This window comes from Bison bison, unplaced genomic scaffold, assembly GCF_000754665.1.
Source record: "Bison bison bison isolate TAMUID 2011002044 unplaced genomic scaffold, Bison_UMD1.0 scf7180017864233, whole genome shotgun sequence".
In the NCBI taxonomy this organism is placed as follows: Eukaryota; Metazoa; Chordata; class Mammalia; order Artiodactyla; family Bovidae; genus Bison; species Bison bison.
The window spans coordinates 1,186,453-1,204,975 of NW_011494805.1; the positions used below are offsets into that span (position 1 = coordinate 1,186,453).

The 18,523-nt window shown below is 43.5% G+C and overlaps 1 protein-coding gene across 5 annotated transcripts in view; it reads left to right on the forward strand.

Annotated features, from left to right (window-relative positions):
- The window catches only part of ENPP2 (ectonucleotide pyrophosphatase/phosphodiesterase 2), a 135,502-nt gene that overhangs the window by 45,841 nt on the left and 71,138 nt on the right, over nt 1–18,523 (forward strand). For all 5 annotated transcript variants that reach the window (XM_010846194.1, XM_010846195.1, XM_010846199.1 and 2 more), the window contains 2 exons: nt 7,768–7,923; nt 16,345–16,470. In XM_010846194.1, the coding sequence (XP_010844496.1) occupies nt 7,768–7,923; nt 16,345–16,470 (282 nt within the window). The remainder of the gene's footprint in view (nt 1–7,767; nt 7,924–16,344; nt 16,471–18,523) is intronic.

Below are 18,523 nucleotides of genomic sequence, written 5' to 3' on the forward strand. Positions count from 1 at the left end.
TAAAAAATTGATTAACCTTCAGTCTACAAAAAATACCTACTCTGCATGATAGAAAAATCGCTCCTACAAGTTCAACTGATTTATGCCCCAAACTTTCCCCAAAACGTCTCAAATTCCTGGTGGCTCAGACAGTCAAGAATCCACCTGTAATGCAGGAGACCTGGGTTCGATCCCTGGGTCAGGAAGATCCCCTGGAGGAGGGCATGGCAACCCACTTCAGTATTCTTGCCTGGAGAATCCCCATGGACAGAGGAGCCTGGTGGGCTACAGTCCATGGGGTCACAAAGAGTCTGACATGACTAAGTGACTTTCACTTTCCCCAAAATATACAATATGAAGCAACACATTGAATCTTAATGTAGAAGGTGGGCCATGCGGAGGGTGGAGGGGCAGAGGGCCACATGTGCTCATGCGCTCATGCACACACATGCACCCCTCAGGCATGTGCCCCCACTCAGCAGTGGCCTGAGTCTGGGGCTCTGGCCCACCTGGGAGCCCCCCGGAGGCTCCTGGCCAGCCCCATGCTCAGGGAGCAGGCCCAGCAGCCCAGTATCACTGTGCTGGTAACTGGCTATTCTCCACTACACACAGTTTTAAAAGAAATACAGCTTCCGTACGGCAGAAACCAACACAGCGCTGTAAAGCACCTATGTGCACGCACGCTCACTCACTCAGGCCTGTCTGACTCTTCGCGACCCCATGGACTGACTGTACCTCACCAGACTCCTCCATCCCTGGAATTTTCCAGGCAAGAATACTGGAGCAGGTTGCCATTTCCTACCCCAAGGGATCTTCCCGACCCAGGGATCTAACCCATGTCTCTTGCATCTCCTGCATTGGCAGGTGGATTCTTTACCCCTGAGCCACCTGGGAAGCCATTAATTTAAAAAAGGGAAAGGAGTGAATTCAGACTAAAATTTTATTGTGAACCTAATAAAACCTGTTCCAATTTCTGTTGAAAAGCATAGTAAATAGTAGGCAAAAACCTGGTAAGCAAAAAAATGTCCAAATGATATAAGCACACATTGTAATAGTAAACTTTTAAAATAATTTCTTTAAAATGAGTATTTTGCAGATTGTTTTTTAAAAAATCAATTTAGTTTATATTCCCGATGATTTTTATGCATTGCTTATCATAATTGTATACCATAGAAAGGGGCGTTAACTATTCTTTAATTTTCAAATTTCATATAAAAATTAAAGACTAAAATTGACAAGGGAAAAAAAAAAAAAACTATACAGAATCTTCTATCTTGTTGCATTAACCAGAAATCTCCATCTTAAATAAAGTTCAACATAGCTTAGATCTTCCAAAATCATGTCTTAAAAAGAACATCTAAAATTCAGAGCTTATGTGCATAATTTGAAAAATCCTTTGTTAACGATAATGATATTATAGCTACAATCAGATGATCTAAAATTGTAGCTAGGCCTTTGCTAGCTTAAGTTAGGCCTAAGGTTCTTATTTTTAAAACAACTTTTAATTTTATATTGGAGTATAAAAGTATGGTGATACTTTCAGGTGGACAGCACAGGGACTCAGTCAAGCATATACACGTATCCATTCTCCCCCAAAGTCCCCTCCCATCCAGGCTGCCACAGAACACTGAGCAGGGTTCCCTGTGCCACACAGTGGAGCAGTACACAAGTGAAATTAAACTCTTAAATTGTATTCAAATCATCTAGAAATCTGTTTTCTTGTAGTTTACAAGGTCTTTCTACACGAGGACGTGGTATTTAAAAACACACTGAAAAAGTATGGAATTCAGAGGGCTTCCCTGGTGTTCAGATGGTAAAGAATCCGCCTGCAGTGCAAGAGACCTGGGTTCAACCGTGAGTTGGAAAGGTCACCTGGAGGGGGGAATGGCACCCCACTCCAGGATTCGTGCCTGGGGAAGCCCACGAACAGGGGAGCCTGGTGGGCTGTCTTCCATGGGGTCGCAAAGAGTCGGACACGACTCAGTGACTTTCTCTTTCGCTAGAGTTCTGATCTCCCAACCAGGAAAATGGGGATAATATCGCCTCTTTGTCTGAAAAGATTCTTGAAAACAAACGTGCCATACTAAGACTGATAAGAATATAAGGTGTTGAGTGTACGCTGATACACTGCATTTATCTCCAAATTTGTTTGAAGGCCAGGGTCTCCATTTTACCTCATCAAATTGACAGTATGTGCTATATAAAATGCCGTTTCATTGTTTGGTAGCAGACTTATACTACTGAATGTGATCATACATGTTATTTGAGTGATTTACAAGTGAAATTAGACTCAGATTTCATTGAAATCATCTAGAAACCTATTTTCTTGTAGTTGATGGGGTCTTGCTACATGAGGATGTTGTATTTTATACAAACACATTGAAAGTACAGGTGTTTGAAAACTTCCCAGGTGGACCTATTAATTTAAAAAGTTGTCTATGAAATCTGGTTCAGAAGCTGTGAAGAAGAGGAGAGCGTAATGATGGTGCAGTAATGGATATTTATAGGAAGTGGTGTATTTAGGAAGTGGAGATACTGACACACAGGCCTGTACTAAGTGCTGCTTTCGAAGAGATGAGGTCAAGAGTATCGAGGAAAAACAGCAACTTCAGCGCAAGAAAGTAGGACCGGAAAGAACACATCGTGTACTCCAGAAGAGGCGTCAGACGGGACTTCAGGCTTGAGTTGGCCGGCATCTTGATTGTCATCCACGTTGTCTGCCTTTTTTCCTTGTATTTTATGCTTCAGACAAGGCAGGCAGACACCGGAGAGCCAGGTCTGTCCCAGTGCTCTTAGAAAGGAGGCGGCTTACTCAGTCTGTTTCATTTCAAGACTTGCCTCTCACTTTCAGGAAACCCTCAGGCTGAGAACCATGGAAAATGGGAGGAACAGAGAGTGGGTCACAGCGCAAACTCTGAATGCAGGATCAGATAAAACTTAGATGAATCGTCCAGCTTTCGGCTGGGCTAAGTAGTTTCAAACTTAAACACAGCCTCCCTCACTGGCCGTCGTCCAAATCTGAAAATTTCCATTTTGCAGAGATTTGGTGGAAAATGTGATTGGGAATCCAGGATGAAATTATGTTTAGGTCACAACTGTTGTCATGAATTAGGCTGTTTCGAATAGTCTAATTAAATTATCAATAATTTTTTTTTCTGTGCATAAATGGCACCAGAATTCCACATGCTACTTCTGTGTAGGTATGGTAAGACGGAATGTTTTAGAAAGAAGATTTACTTAGCTAAGTAAAAATAACTTCACTTGTTTCTATCAGAATTGTGAGTTTGAATGTGATAAATCCAATTTTACATTGGTGGGTTTTTTAAATCATGAAATTGCGCTTCTGGGAAAAGTAAGAAGCGTACAGCATTGTTTTTATGTACATCACATATAACATATTTTAAAATGTAAAGTCTCTATTTAAAGAAAACTTCTGTCTGTGTAGACCTGCGACATTTATTTTTTAAGATTCTGGAACTGACTTGTTCCTTTGAAGTAAAACAATATCATTTAAATGTGTAATTCAAAAGGCAGAATAGCATTTGAATCTCATAAAAGTGCTGGCAAGTGCGTCATATGAAGTTTCAGACCCCCATCACACTTAGGACAGATTTGTTTTTAATTTATTTTTAATTTAAGGATAATTGCTTTCCGGTGTCCTGCTGGCTTCTGCCTCAGAGCAGTGTGAAGTGGCCCTGAGTGTCTGCAGGCTCCGCCCTGTGCACCTCACTCCCAGTACAGCAGTGTGAACCGGCCCTGAGTGTCCGCAGGCCCGGCCCGCGTGCACCTCGCTCCCATCCCCGCGTTGCACGCTCTAGGGGTCACAGCACCGGCTGAGCTCCCTGAGTTACGCAGCGACTTCCCACTGGCCGTCTGTTTTACCTGTGGTCGTGGCTTATGTTTCACGCCCCTCTCTCAATCCGCCCCGCCTCTCCTTCCCCGGCTGTGTCCACAAGTTTCTTCTCCATGTCTGCGGCGTTGTTCCTGCCCTGCAAATAGGTTCAGGTACCATTTTTCCAGATTCCATATCTGTGTGTTGCTGTACGGTATTTGTTTTTCTCTTTCTGACCTACTTCACTCAGCACGGAGTTTGTTTCCTTGTTGTCTTTCTCGTTAGTTCTGAAGTTTTTAGTTCTGATAAAGGAAGGCTTTACAGATTTTAGAATTCAGGTATATAAGAAGTTAGAGAATCCTTCCATATCTGACTATTGAATCAAGTACAAGAAGAAGAGCAGTCCTAAAACTTGGCCTGGTGCGGGGCAAGGGGCCCAGAACCCGGGTGGGATGAAAAAGCCGGCTCGTGGGGACGAGCTAAAGAGAGAATCAGGGCTGGGAGTCGTTCTGAAGGAAGATGTCAGGGGCAGAACAGGCCCTGGAAAGGCCAGGTGAACTTTGTTCTGCCACTTTATTTTGTTTAAAAAAAAAAGGTGCAGCCGTTCCTGTCGTTCTCAGCAGAATCAGTCAGCCAGGAGTGAGTTTTGGCTTATGTATCCCTAATCCATGGGCTTCCCTGGTGGCTCAGTAGTAAAGAGGCTCCTGCCAACACAGGAGACCCAGGTTCGATTCCTGGGGCAGGGAGATCCTCTGGAGAAGGAATGGTAACCCACTCCAGTATTCTTGCCTGGGAAATCCCATGGACAGAAGAGCCTGGCGGGCTACAGTCCATGGGGGTTGCGAGAGGCTTACACACTTGGCAACTAAGCAACAATAATCCCTAATCCACACCAGCCCAGAAATTCACTCTTATTTGAAAGTTGTTAGTAACCCCATATTGAGTACAATACTTTTTATGAGCTGTATGTTTGCATTATGAGTGTAAGTGCAACTCTTTCTTAACAAAGCTGTCTTCAGTTTGAGGGTTGGCAAGGAAGATGATAATTGGATAGGGGCGAGCTATTGTGTGAAATTCAATTATTTTCAAAAGCACAGTGAGTGGTAAACTTAGAAAGTAACTATTGTTGGACTGCTACTGCTGCTGCTAAGTCGCTTCAGTCGCGTCCGACTCTGTGCGACCCCACAGACGGCAGCCCACCAGGCTCCTCCGTCCCTGGGATTCTCCAGGCAAGAACACTGGAGTGGGTTGCCATTTCCTTCTCCAACTATTGTTGGAAGGAAGGAGTAAAAATCACTTTGATAGAATGAATGGAGAAAGGTTTAAAATGATTAGAAATTCATACAAATTTTTTGAAAGTAAAAATAAGAAAAAGGAAGAGATTATGATGAGGGAAAAACAAAGGGCGTGAATGGAGGAAAACTTCACGTGCTGGCTGAGACGCCACAAAGGAGACAGGACGGGTGAACATCTACGAACAATGTGCCTTTGAAGCTCTTCTGATTATCCCAGCCCTAAGGATAGCTAAGTGTGCTTATATATGCAGTTCATGAGCACAAATTCTACTCAGAATTTATCGTAATAGATGGATGCTGGGATGATTCTAAGCAGTATCCTTATAAAAGGAGTGTTTCAGTTATAAGCATTTTTCTTACATTCGCTTTTCACCGTGGGACTTTATTTTTCCTTTCTCTACTGCTCAGTCCTCCTCCTCTCATAGTTCCTTGAAGTTCAGCATGTCTGTTGATTGGTTGGGCAAAGTCTATAGAAAAATGTGGTTTGTGAACCAGAGGTAAGGCATTGCCTTGGAAACCTGATATTATTTCTTCAGCTGAATGGGGGTGATTTGTATGTCTTTGAAGATCCCATAATCAACCATGCAAAAGCGTTTCACATCTCGTGGTCAGGTGAATCTGTTTGCTTTAGTTGAACTAATCTAATGCCGTCCAGGTCAGGATTGGGTGACTCTGACTTGAAAGAGGACAAAGGACTAACAGATGAATGGGATGTTCAGATAAATGGCTTTGCTGAACCTAGAAATGTCATTAAATATCTGTTCTCTCCTTGCCTCTGGTGTTTTCTTGATTTTACAAGTAATGGATTCTGATTATAAAAAAATGGAAAATTCATAAACATAAGGAACTAAAATAACATTATAAATAAAATTTGTAGGATATTTATATATTGTATAATATACCCTTCATGCACATAAATTCACATGCATGTCTGCTTACACACATATAGATATATGTTATATATATACGTGAGAAGGAAAAGTAAGCAAGCAAAACATTAAAAAAAAAAAGATATTTGTAAAACAGAAGTTTCAAATTGCAGAAAAGTAAGACGTTTCCTTGCTTCTTCTCATTTCTCCAAAAATTATTTCTGTAAAGAATTTTTACAGTGAAAAAAAGTGTTATTCACATTGGCATGTGCTGTGTGCTCAGTCGTGTCTGACTCTGGTGACTCCATGGACCGCAGCCTGCCAGGCCCCGCTGTCCCGGGGTTCCCCATGCAGGAATCCCGGGGTGGGTGCCGTGTCCTCTTCCAGATTCACCCTGGTACTTGTCTCAACGCTTCTGTCCCCACCCACTCTCTCATCTCTAGCTCTGGCCTCTGACTTTATTTTATGTTTATCTCTATCTTTATTGCTTTCTCTATCTCTATTTCTAACAGAAAATATAATATATACATTTACTACCAGGGCTTCCATGGTGGCTCAGATGGTAAAGAATCTGCCATCAATTCAGGAGACCTGGGTTCGATCCCTGGGTCGACCAGAATTGTTTTCCATGCTTTGCTGTTTTAAAAAAATGTTTATCCATTTTATAGCTCTTTCCATACTAGCCTGTGCAGATCTGACTTGCTTTGTAAGCTGGGATGAGGATCCTGCTTAATTTTTCCAGCCAGCCTGTTATCCTGGCACTATTTACGGATTAATTTTTTTTTGTTCCTTGATTAATCCTTTCTTTCTCCAAGATTGTAGAGTTTATGTTTGTATAACTCTAGTTATGTATGTAGGTTTTATGGCTGGAAGAGATCTCAAAAGTCTTTTAGTTCAGCCCCATCTGTTCAGCCTGTTCTCAGAACATTTAGGCTCAATTTTCCTGTTGGAGTTGTAAAGAATCCTGCCTGCCAATGCTGGAGATGCAAGAAATGCAAGCATGATTCCTGGGTCAGGAAGATCCCCTGGAGTAGGAAATGGCAACCCATTCCAGTATTCTTGCCTGGAGAATCCCATGGACAGAGGATACTGGCAGGTTACAGGCCATGGGTCGCAGAGTTGGATATGGCTGAGCAACTGAGCATCCGTGCACCTTCCTTACAAAAACTGTGGATTTTTGAACAGGCAAATGAACACTTCTAAGTGTAGACTTCAAAGTACTGTTCTCTGTTGGCATCACAACATCCACAGAGACACAGAATTGTGGTAATAATCACTGGAAATAGTAGTAAAACCAGTAGCCAACATTTGTTACTTTCTGTATGGCTGACACCTTGCTCAGTATCTCATTTAATTCGCATGATAGTCTCCAGTTACTTTTATTGGTCTCCCCGCTCTACAGATGAAGAAACTGGCGCAGAAGACCTGCTGAGGTTCACAGCCAGCAGCAGATGGAGCCAGGCTGCTCAGCTCGAGTCTGCCTGCGTGACCACGCTCTTCTGCCCAGGGCCTCCCTGCCAGAGTGACGTGACGGGAAGGTCGCTCAGTCGTGCAAGACAGTCTGTGACCCCATGGACCATAGCCTGCCAGGCTCCTCTGTCCATGGAGTTCTCCAGACCAGAATACTGGAGTGGGTAGCCTTTCCCACTCCAGGGGATCTTCCCAAACCAGGGATCTAACCCAGGTCTCCCGCATTGCCAGTGGATTCTTTCCTGTCTGAGCCACCAGGGAAACCCCCTAGTGACATGACCTATTCCCTAATCCCATTGCCCTTGTCTCTTGTCTCTTGCAGTGTTATCAGACTCCCCCTCGATCAACATCTCTGGGTCTTGCAAGGGCAGATGCTTTGAACTTCAAGAGGCTGGACCCCCTGATTGTCGATGTGACAACTTGTGTAAGAGCTATAGCAGCTGCTGCCTTGACTTTGATGAGCTCTGCTTGAAGACAGGTGCGTAACTTTTGAATCCTCTCTAGTCTCAGTTAGCTGGCTTAACCCCTGCTGTTGAGCAACCTGCCATCGCCACCCTGCTTTGGACGAACCAAACTGGGGGATTTAGTTTCGTTTCTGGAATCACTGTCAGTTGTGTTACAAGCACACCCTGTATGGCCGTTGTAGCCACACAAGACTCGGCCCAAAGAGAATTCTTCGCAGCTGCAGTCATCATTTACTAGTTTGGGATGTTTATGACCAGTTATTTTTTCTTTAATCTTTATGATTTCTATCTCTTGCTGTCCCCCATTCACTGCTAGGATACCTGGACTGAAATTTTGCACATTCTTAAAGTGTTGGGCTCTTTTCTGGGCATCTGTTCTAACTATTATTTTTGCTTGCCTGCTCAGTTTCTAACATTGGCTTTGTTTCATCGTATCGTATAGTGACTGTGGGTCTACTCTGAGGTCATTACTTCTTCTCAGTGGGAGTCTAAAATCATTTTGGAATTCTTCTTGGGTTTGCATGCTCAAGGCAGCTCTAAAATCTTCCTCTACACGTGCCTGACCTTTGTTCACATTTCTTCTCTAATAGAATGGTCAGTGGGGTATACAGGTCTCTGAAAGTGCATTAGTTGAGAAAATCGCCTTTGGCGACTCATTCTACCTGCTGTTTCCAAAGTCTCACACTTTAGGGGGCACTTACATCATGAGAAATGCTGGACTGGAAGAAACACAAGCTAGAATCAAGATTGTCGGGAGAAACATCAATAACCTCAGATATGCAGATGACACCACCCTTATGGCAGAAAGTGAAGAGGAACTAAAAAGCCTCTTGATGAAAGTGAAAGAGGAGAGTGAAAAAGTTGGCTTAAAGCTCAACATTCAAAAAACTAAGATCATGGCATCCGGTCCCATCACTTCATGGGAAATAGATGGGGAAACAGTGGAAACAGTGTCAGACTTTATTTTTCTGGGTTCCAAAATCACTGCAGATGGTGACTGCAGCCATGAAATTAAAAGACGCTTACTCCTTGGAAGGAAAGTTATGACCAGATATGATATATCTATATGAATATGCTATAGATAGCATATTCAAAAGCAGAGACATTACTTTGCCAACAAAAGTTCGTCTAGTCAAAGCTATGGTTTTTCCTGTGGTCATGTATGGCTGTGAGAGTTGGACTGTGAAGAAAGCTGAGCGCCGAAGAATTGATGCTTTTGAACTGTGGTGTTGGAGAAGACTCTTGAGAGTCCCTTGGACTGCAAGGAGATCCAACCAGTCCACTATGAAGGAGATCAGCCCTGGGATTTCTTTGGAGGGAATGATGCTGAAGCTGAAACTCCAGTACTTTGGCCACCTCATGCGAAGAGTTGACTCATTGGAAAAGACTCTGATGTTGGGAGGTATTGGGGGCAGGAGGAGAAGGGGACGACAGAGGATGAGATGGCTGGATGGCATCACTGACTCGATGGACGTGAGTCTGAGTGAACTCCGGGAGTTGGTGATGGACAGGGAGGCCTGGTGTGCTGGGATTCATGGGGTCGCAAAGAGTCGGACACGACTGAGTGACTGATCTGTTCTGATCTGATCTTGCAGTTACCTTGTAGATTATCCCCCATTCCTCTGGGCAGCTTCATGTTCACACTCTCTGGGAAAGGTGACAAGCAACCCTGCTCTCAAGGCCATTTTGTAAAAAATTATTTTTTGGAAAAAGTGGAAGCAGTGACAGATTTTATTTCCTTGGGCTCCAAAATCACTGCAGCCTTGCTGCTTGGAAACAAAGCTATGAAAAACCTAGATGGTGTGTTAAAAAGCAGAGCCATCACTTTGCTGACAAAGGAGTGCCAAGTCAAAGCTATGGTTTTTGCAGTAGTCATGTACGGATGTGAGAGTTGGACTGTAGAGAAGGCTGAGTGCCGAGGAGCCAGGCAGGCTGTGGTCCATGGGATTGCAAAGACACGACTCAGCGACTGAACAGCAGTTGCTTTGCGGTGCTGTGTTAGTCTCTGCTGCGCGGCAAAGCGAGTCAACTCTGTGTATGTATATATCTCCCCTGTTTCCTTCCCGTGTAGGTCGGCTCCGAGCGCTGAGCAGGGCTCCCTGAGCTCCACAGTAGGTCCCTGTTAGTCATCTCTTTTATTCATAGTATCAGCAGTACATGGGTCAATCCCAGTCTCCCAGTTCATACCACTCCCCGTCTTCCCTGCCTTGGTGTCCATACTTGTGTTCTCTACATCCATGTCTCTATTTCTGCTTTGCAAATAAAAACATCTATACCATTTTTCTAGATTCCATATGTATGTTAATATATGATATTTATTTTTCTCTTTCTGACTTATTTCACTCTATATGAGAGTCTCTGGGTCCATCCACATCTCTACAAATGACCCAATTTTGTTCTTTTTTATAAGTATTAGTGTTGGTTGCTCAGTCTTTGTCTGACTATTTGTGATCCTATGGACTGTGGCCCTCTAGGCTCCTCTGTCCATGGGATTCTCCAGGCAAGAATACTGGAGTGGGTTGCTGTTTCCTTCTCCAGGGGATTTTCCTGACCTAGGGATTGAACCCAGGTCTCCTGTATTGTAGTCAGATTCTTTACTGTCTGAGCCATTAGGGAAACCCTCCTTTTTTATGGCTGAGTAATATAATAGTTCATTGTATTAAGACCATTAGATACAGAGATTCCACAGCTCTCTTGATAAATTATTACCTGTTTTTAGACTATTATGGTTAGATGATTATTTCAAAAATCTAGCTCATATTATCATTAACATTAGTCTGACTTTTCTAATGACATTAGAAACATATATTATTCTCCTTTACTAAAGAAATAGCACCTGATTTACATGAAAACCTGTGTTAGCTCTTTACCAGTTCAGATTTTTTTCCCCCTCCTCAAAAGAAGGAGAGTGCTCTTAGGCTGTTTATTTATCTATTTATTTATTTTTTGCATAATACATTTTCCCAATGTTTGGCCATATTTTTTGTTGTTGTTCCTTTCCTTTTTCCTTTGGAACTTCTCCCAGCTTTCTGGTTGTGGGTTTGTAAACTGAAATGCTGAGAACCTTGTAAACTGAATATAGGGATGGAACAGATGTTCCAGCAGAGTTTCTGGCTTCAAAATATTATTTCAAACCAGTGGTCTGTGTTTACTTGGCACTGAAGAACTAACGAATGTTCTATATTTCCTCTTCTACTTTGAGTATCTTGTCCCGGACACATCATCTCAGCCGCCCGACTCCTGATCTTAGAGCTGCTTCTAAACTTGAACGGATGTTCTGACTCTAGCTTAGCTCTCTCTGAATGTAGCTCATGCCTTTCTTTCCGAGTTTAATAAATATAGACACGTTAAAGTAGCTCACGTCCCTGTGTACAGAGATACCTTAGGCCAAATGTGGAAGAACCGAATATAAGATAATAACAAAAGGTTGAAGGAGAAAACAGATCTCTGAGATACTACTCTGCTGACCCAGAGATAAGCACAATCAGTGTTTCAGTGCAAACTCAGACTGTGTTATGTGTTTACAATGTATTTGTTGTGCAGTTGCTAAGCTGTGTCCGACTCTTTGCGACCCCACGAACTGCATGCAGCGTGGCAAGCCTCCCTGTCCATCACAACTCCTGGAGTTTACTCAGACTCTTGTCCTTTGAGTCGGTGATGCCATCCAGCCATGTCATCCTCTGTTGCCCCCTTCTGCTCTTGCCCTCAGTTTTTCCCAGCATCGGGGTTTAAAGCGTATGTATGTGTGTTTATGTTTACGTGTATTTATGCCTGTGAGAGGGTGTATCTGTGTTTATGTGCCTTTATACACATCATCCTTTTGAATGCCTACATCATATTCCATTGAACAGATGCAGCCTACTTCATTGAGTGGTGACCAGCATTTATGTTTCCCTAACTCCTGCTACTGTGAACAATGTACCAGTGAATATTGTTCATGCATGTTCACACTTCTGTCTATTTTCCTTAACATAAATCTGAGGAATGGGATTTGGGGATCAAAGCATATATCAGTTCAGTTCAGTTCAGTCCAGTCCCTCAGTCATGTCCAACTCTTTGCGACCCCATGAACCGCAGCACGCCAGGCCTCCCTGTCCATCACCAACTGCCGGAGTCCACCCAAACCCATGTCCATTGAGTCAGTGATGCCATCCAACCATCTCATCCTCTGTTGTCCCCTTCTTCTTTCGCCTTCAATCTTTCCCAGCATCAGGGTCTTCACATCAGGTGGCCAAAGTATTGAAGTTTCAGCTTCAACATCAGTTCTTCCAATGAACACCCAGCACTGATCTCCTTTAGGATGGATTGGTTGGATCTCCTTGCAGTCCAAGGGACTCTAACTTTAACTCAGATGACCATTATATCTACTACTGTGGGCAGGAATCCCTTAGAAGAAATGGAGTAGCCATCATGGTCAACAAAAGAGTCTGAAATGCAGTATTTGAATGCAATCCCCAAAACGACAGGATGATCTCTGTTCATTTCCAAGGCAAACCATTCAATATCACAGTAATCCAAGTCTATGCCCCAACCAGTAACGCTGAAGAAGCTGAAGTTGAACGGTTCTATGAAGACCTACAAGACCTTCTAGAACTAACACCCAAAAAAGATGTCCTTTTCATTATAGGGGACTGGAATGCAAAAGTACAAAGTCAAGAAACACCTGGAGTAACAGGCAAATTTGACCTTGGAGTATGGAATGAAGCAGGGCAAAGGCTAATAGAGTTTTGCCAAGAGAATGCACTGGTCATAGCAAACACCCTCTTCCAGCAACACAAGGGAAGACTCTACACATGGACATCACCAAATGGTCAACACTGAAATCAGATTGATTATATTCTTTGCAGCCGAAAATGAAGCTCAGCAAAAACAAGACTGGGAGCTGACTGTGGCTCAGACCATGAACTCCTTATTGCCAAATTCAGACTGAAATTGAAGAAAGTAGGGAAAACCACTAGACCATTCAGGTATGACCTAAATCAAATCCCTTACGATTATACAGTGGAAGTGAGAAATAGATTTAAGGGACTAGATGTGATAGACAGAGTGCCTGATGAACTATGGATTGAGGTTCATGACTTTGTACAGGAGACAGGAATCAAGACCATCTCCAAGAAAAAGAAATGCAAAATAGCAAAATGGCTGTCTGAGGAGGCCTTACAAATAGCTGTGAAAAGAAGAGAAGTGAAAAGCAAAGGAGAAAAGGAAAGATATACCCATTTGAATGAAGAGTTCCAAAGAATAGCAAGGAGAGATAAGAAAGCCTTCCTCAGCGATCATGCAAAGAAATAGAGGGAAACAATAGAATGGGAAGACTAGAGATGTCTTCAAGAAAATTAGAGATACCAAGGGAACATTTCATGCAGATGGGCTCGATAAAGGACAGAAATGGTATGGACCTAACAGAAGCAGAAGATATTAAGAAGAGATGGCAAGAATACACAGAAGAACTGTACAAAAAGGTCTTCATGACCCAGATAATCACGATGGTATGATCACTCACACTCACCTAAGGCCAGACAAAGTATATATGCATTTCTTAAATGTAAATAAATATAACATAATTTTGTACCTCAAAGTTTATATTTCTCTCAAAGGGCACAGGCCCTTTCAGCACTCCCTTTTCAGCATGTTCTCATAAAAATTTCTTTTCTGATATGATAGATAACTTTATTATTATCTAATAAGGTTAAATATTTTTATGTTTATTCTCATAGTTGCTTTTCAGATTATACAGAATCATACCTTGCTTGAGGTTCATTAAATTTTTAAAAATTTAACTCTTATGCAAAGTTTGGAGAAGGAAATGGCAACCCACTCCAGTGTTCTTGCCTGGAGAATCCCAGAGACAGAGGAGCCTGGTAGGAGGCCGTCTATGGGATTGCACAGAGTCGGACACGACTGAAGCGACTTAGCAGCAGCTTGCAAAGTTAGTAATGCCTCAGTATATCTAGCTTGTTAATGAAGTGAAGTGAAGTGAAGTCGCTCAGTCGTGTCCGACTCTTTGCTACCCCATGGACTGTAGCCCACCAGGCTCCTCTGTCCATGGGATTTCCCAGGCAAGAATATAGAATGGGTTGCCATGCCCTCCTCCAAGGGATCCTCTTGACTCAGGGATCAAACATGCAGCTCCTGGATTAGCAGGAGGATTCTTTACCAGGGACACCCTCTTATGGAACTAGGGGAGGAATAAAAATATATTTTGGGGGGACGTCCCTGGTGGTCCTGTGGCTGTGACTCTGTGTCCAGTGTAGGGGGCGCTGGGTCTGATCCCCAGTGGTCAGTGGCTGTGACTCTGTGTTTCCAGTGTTGAGGGCGCTGGGTCTGATCCTTGGTTGGGGAACTAAGATGCCGTGTGGCCAAAAGGAAAGGAAAGAAAATTTCTTGAACTGAATAAAGAAAACTGGAACTACAACATATCAACTTAAAATATTATATGGCAAAAGTAACAAATTTTTAACAAGTGTTTTGGTTGGAAGAGTTATCTTTGAATTGAGGAAAAAACACCTCACATGACCTCTGTCCCTCAACATAACCTTGGAAAATTGCTAACCATTGAGAATAGCAGATCCTGGGTAAAAGAATTCCAAGCATTTAATCTGCTTGGAAAGAGAAGGCAGTGGAAACAGGGGTTATAAAAATATCAGAGAATGGAATCAGGATGCAAGAATAATTGTAAAATATGGAAATTAAACTGTAGTTGCATGATTTGCTAGCATGGCAACTAACATCTGTTTATCCAATTATTCACATAGCAATTGTATCTCTCGGTAGAATATTACTAAAGAACAGCATTGCTTTCTAAAAGTTTTGCTTCTCACTTATGACATGTTTTAAGAGATGAAGATCTGAAATGTCCTTCAGCTCAGAGAAGCCTTTCTTGACCACTCTAAGTCAAGTAGACCCAGCCCGCCCCGTCACTCTCTGTCCGTGTTAATTTTCTTCACAGCACTTACCACAAGCTGAAATGATCTCATTGACAATTGAGTTGCTTATGGTCTGCCTTTCCCAACCGGAATGTAAGGTCTGTGAAGACAGGATCTTGTCTTCCTTGCTCTTCACTCCCTCCCCAGAACCTAGAACATGGAAAACACAGTAGATGTATCTTTTGAATAAATGAATTAGCTCTGAAGTTTCTCAGCACAGCCAGGGTGAATGTAAAGAGTTGTATTTTATTGTCACGGTAATTCTGAATTAGATTTAGTTGATGTTCATGGACACTGACTTGAGCCAGGCGCACACCCAGGCACTAGAATTACAATGGTGAAAGGAGAGATGGGACTTTTCCGTGCCATGGAGCTTACAGTCCAGTGGATGGAAAGTCATGCGTGAAGTCCAGCACTCTCTTTAAAACGAAGATATTACTTTTCTGAAGATATATTCTTGGTGGAAAAAAGTTGTGAGCTCCCAATCAAGTATGCTCAGATAGAAATCTGTAACCTAGCAACTGACCTCCTTGAAAATAGGTATTCTGACCTGTAATTGTAAGTAGGGCCACAGTCTGATCTACACTCAGAACTGGCTTTATATGCTTCACAGCTTCCATGGTGGCTCAGATGGTAAAGAGTTTGCCTGCAATGCAGGAAACCTAGGTTCAATCCCTGGGTCAGGAAGATCCCCTGGAGAAGGGCACGGCAGCCCACTCCAATATTCCTGCCTGGAGAATCCCATGGACAGAGGAGCCTGGCGGGCACAGTCCATGGGGTCACAAAGCTTTGGACACAACTGAGCAACTAACACACACATAATCTTCATATAACTCTAACCTCTGGTGCATCTTATATCAGTTAGAGGCCATTTAGTTGCATTATCATTTGTATTTAAATCAGGCTGATAAAGCTTTAAGTAAAACTACTTTGGAAAATAAAAGAGCCCAGCTATAGCCAACTGTGTCTACAACAGTAGGTGCATGCTAAGTCGCTCAGTCGTGTCTGACTCTGTGTGGCCCCATGGACTGTAGCCCGCCAGGCCCCTCTGTGCTGGGATTCTCCAGGCAAGAAGACTGGAGTGGGTAGCCATGCCCTCCTCCAGGGGATCTTCCAGACCCAGGGATCAAAGCCGTGTCTTTTTCATCTCCTTCATTGGCAGGCAAGTTCGTTACCACTCGCGCCACCTGGGAAAATATCTCTATCACAAACCTTATACACCATACATTTTATTGGTCTTTTAGGACAGTTCATAAGAGGTTAAGGGTTCCATTTTCCCAAAGGAGCCCAATGCCACTGGACTTTGTATTCTGATTTGAAAAACTAAAAGTCCATCCTATTTGTAAGTATGCCAAATATCATTTAGGCCTCAGGCCAACTCTAATTTCACAAGCAGATTAAATGATGTGGGACTTTAGCTTTTTTCTTGGCAAATGTTGTAAGCAGTTGTGGCCTCTTTTATTTGGTTTGTGCGAAGCAGTGAAAAGTGTTCTGTTGTGCTGATTTCAGCTGGTGGCTGGGAGTGTACCAAGGACAGATGCGGAGAAGTAAGAAATGAAGACCATGCTTGTCACTGCTCGGAGGACTGCTTGGCCCGGGGAGACTGTTGCACTAATTACCAAGTGGTTTGCAAAGGTACATGTTTCCTCTGTTGGCTTAAACTTTAAAAAAGGGAAGATTGGAGACGTTCCAAAAGACCTCGGCTCTTGTGGCTGTGACACCTTGGACATGGGCTTGGGAGGTGGGAGTGAGTTGTGCCTTTTCATTTCTCAGGCTTCTTTCTCAGGTTGGCCGGTCTGCATTTTGCTGATCTGAAATAACAAGGAAATTATCCCAAATTCCATAATTAGGGACCCATAGTCATGTATGGATGTGAGAGTTGGACTCTAAAGAAAGCTGAGCACTGAAGAATTGATGCTTTTGAACTGTGGTGTTAGAGAAGACTCTTGAGAGTCCCTTAGACTGCAAGGAGATCCAACCAGTCCATCCTAAAGGAAATCAGTCCTGAATATTCATTGGAAAGACTGATGTTGAAGCTGAAACTCCAAATGAGTGAACTGAACTGAATCATGAAGAGATTTCTAGAAGAGTTCCTGTCTTGGTCAAGTTTCTTAGAAGCAGAGCCTGAGATGGGAGTGCTGTCCAGGGAATTCTCTGGGAAGGTCTCTGCAGGAGAACCGTCTGAGGGAGCAGGGGCGTGGGGAGGGGAAGGCAAGCGAGGCTGTGGCTAAGGGCACGGGTCCCTTGGCTGTGCCCTCCTCGGGCTTTGGAGAGTGAGCCTCAGAGCTCTTACGTCTGAAGTTGGGCACGGCTCTGTGCCCACCGGCTGTCAGCTGTGAGCCTCAGTGCCAGCAGCAGCCTCGGGATGGGAGTGCGAGCGTGCTAAGTCCCTCAGTCGTGTCCGGCTCTGTGCGACCCTCTGGACTGTAGCCCACCAGCCTCCTCCGTCCATGGGGTTCTCCAGGCATGAATCCTGGCGTGGGTGGCCATGCCCTCCTCCAGGGGATCTTCCCCACCCAGGGATCGAACCTGTGTCTCTTACGTCTCCTGCGTTGGCGGCGGGCTCTTCACCACTCGAACCCCCTGGAGGACCCAGGGGCGGGAGCGCCGCTGCTGAAGAGGAGAGGGGCCCAAACCACAGCTCTCGCCACGCCCCAAAGCCGAGTATGTGTGCGTGCTGACGTGGTGAAGTGGACTGTCGAATATGATGGTTTTAGTCCAGTAGTAAATGCTTGTCAATGGACTGCCGAATGTATAAAAGACGCCGTTTTTGTCTTTAAGGAGTTTGTCACCCTGGCAACCACTTGGCCAAGTTGATGAAAGGATCCCGGGATCTTTGTGTAGCATTTGCAGGTCACTTTTCAGTGTTTAAATGAAGACCTTTTCCTAGCTGTGACATGGAACATTTATGGAGAGTTTCTGTTCAAATACTTTAGGGGAAGAGCAGATCAGTTCTGAAACATGGGTAGTGTTTAGTTATGGCGACACATCCTACCTGAATGCTGACCTTGAAAATTTCTCCTACCCAAATAATTGTTGTAGCTGTTGATAAAACACAAAATTGGTTGAGAATTTTCTTTTCTTTTCCCTTTTACTTCCCTGGTAAATGTACCAATAATCCACAAAGGCTATTAGAAGGGAAAATAAAGTTCTAGGTATCATTGGTCATTGAACTGTGAAACACTGGTTTTTGCTGGTTTCAAATTCTAGTTGTGAGACTTTGCTGTGGCTCATGTGTGGGCCCTGGGTTATCACGTGTGTAGTAGAGCTTCTCCACTTGAAGGAGCATGGGACTTACACAGTGGTCACTAGTTAGATTCATACTGACCAGGGAGATGTCCAGCGCTCTTTACTTGGGAGTGATTTCTTCAAAGTCTTGGTCACAAGTGTTACTTGCATTTCAGACATATGCTTTTGTTTTAGGACAATTTAAAGCACATGCTTTTTGATCATTTTCATTTTCTCCAAAGTAAGTTTCATTTTTAAATCTAAGCTCTTTTTCAGTCTCTATTCTTTTTTTTTTTTAGGTTTTAATGAATGAATGAATTTTCAATTGGCGTATAATTGCTTTACAGTGCTGTGTTAGTCTCTGTGTGCAGCAGCATGAATCAGCTGTGTGTGCACATATGTCCCCTCCTTCTCAAGCCTCCCGCCCACCCCCTCACCCCCCAAGGTCCTCTCAGAGCCC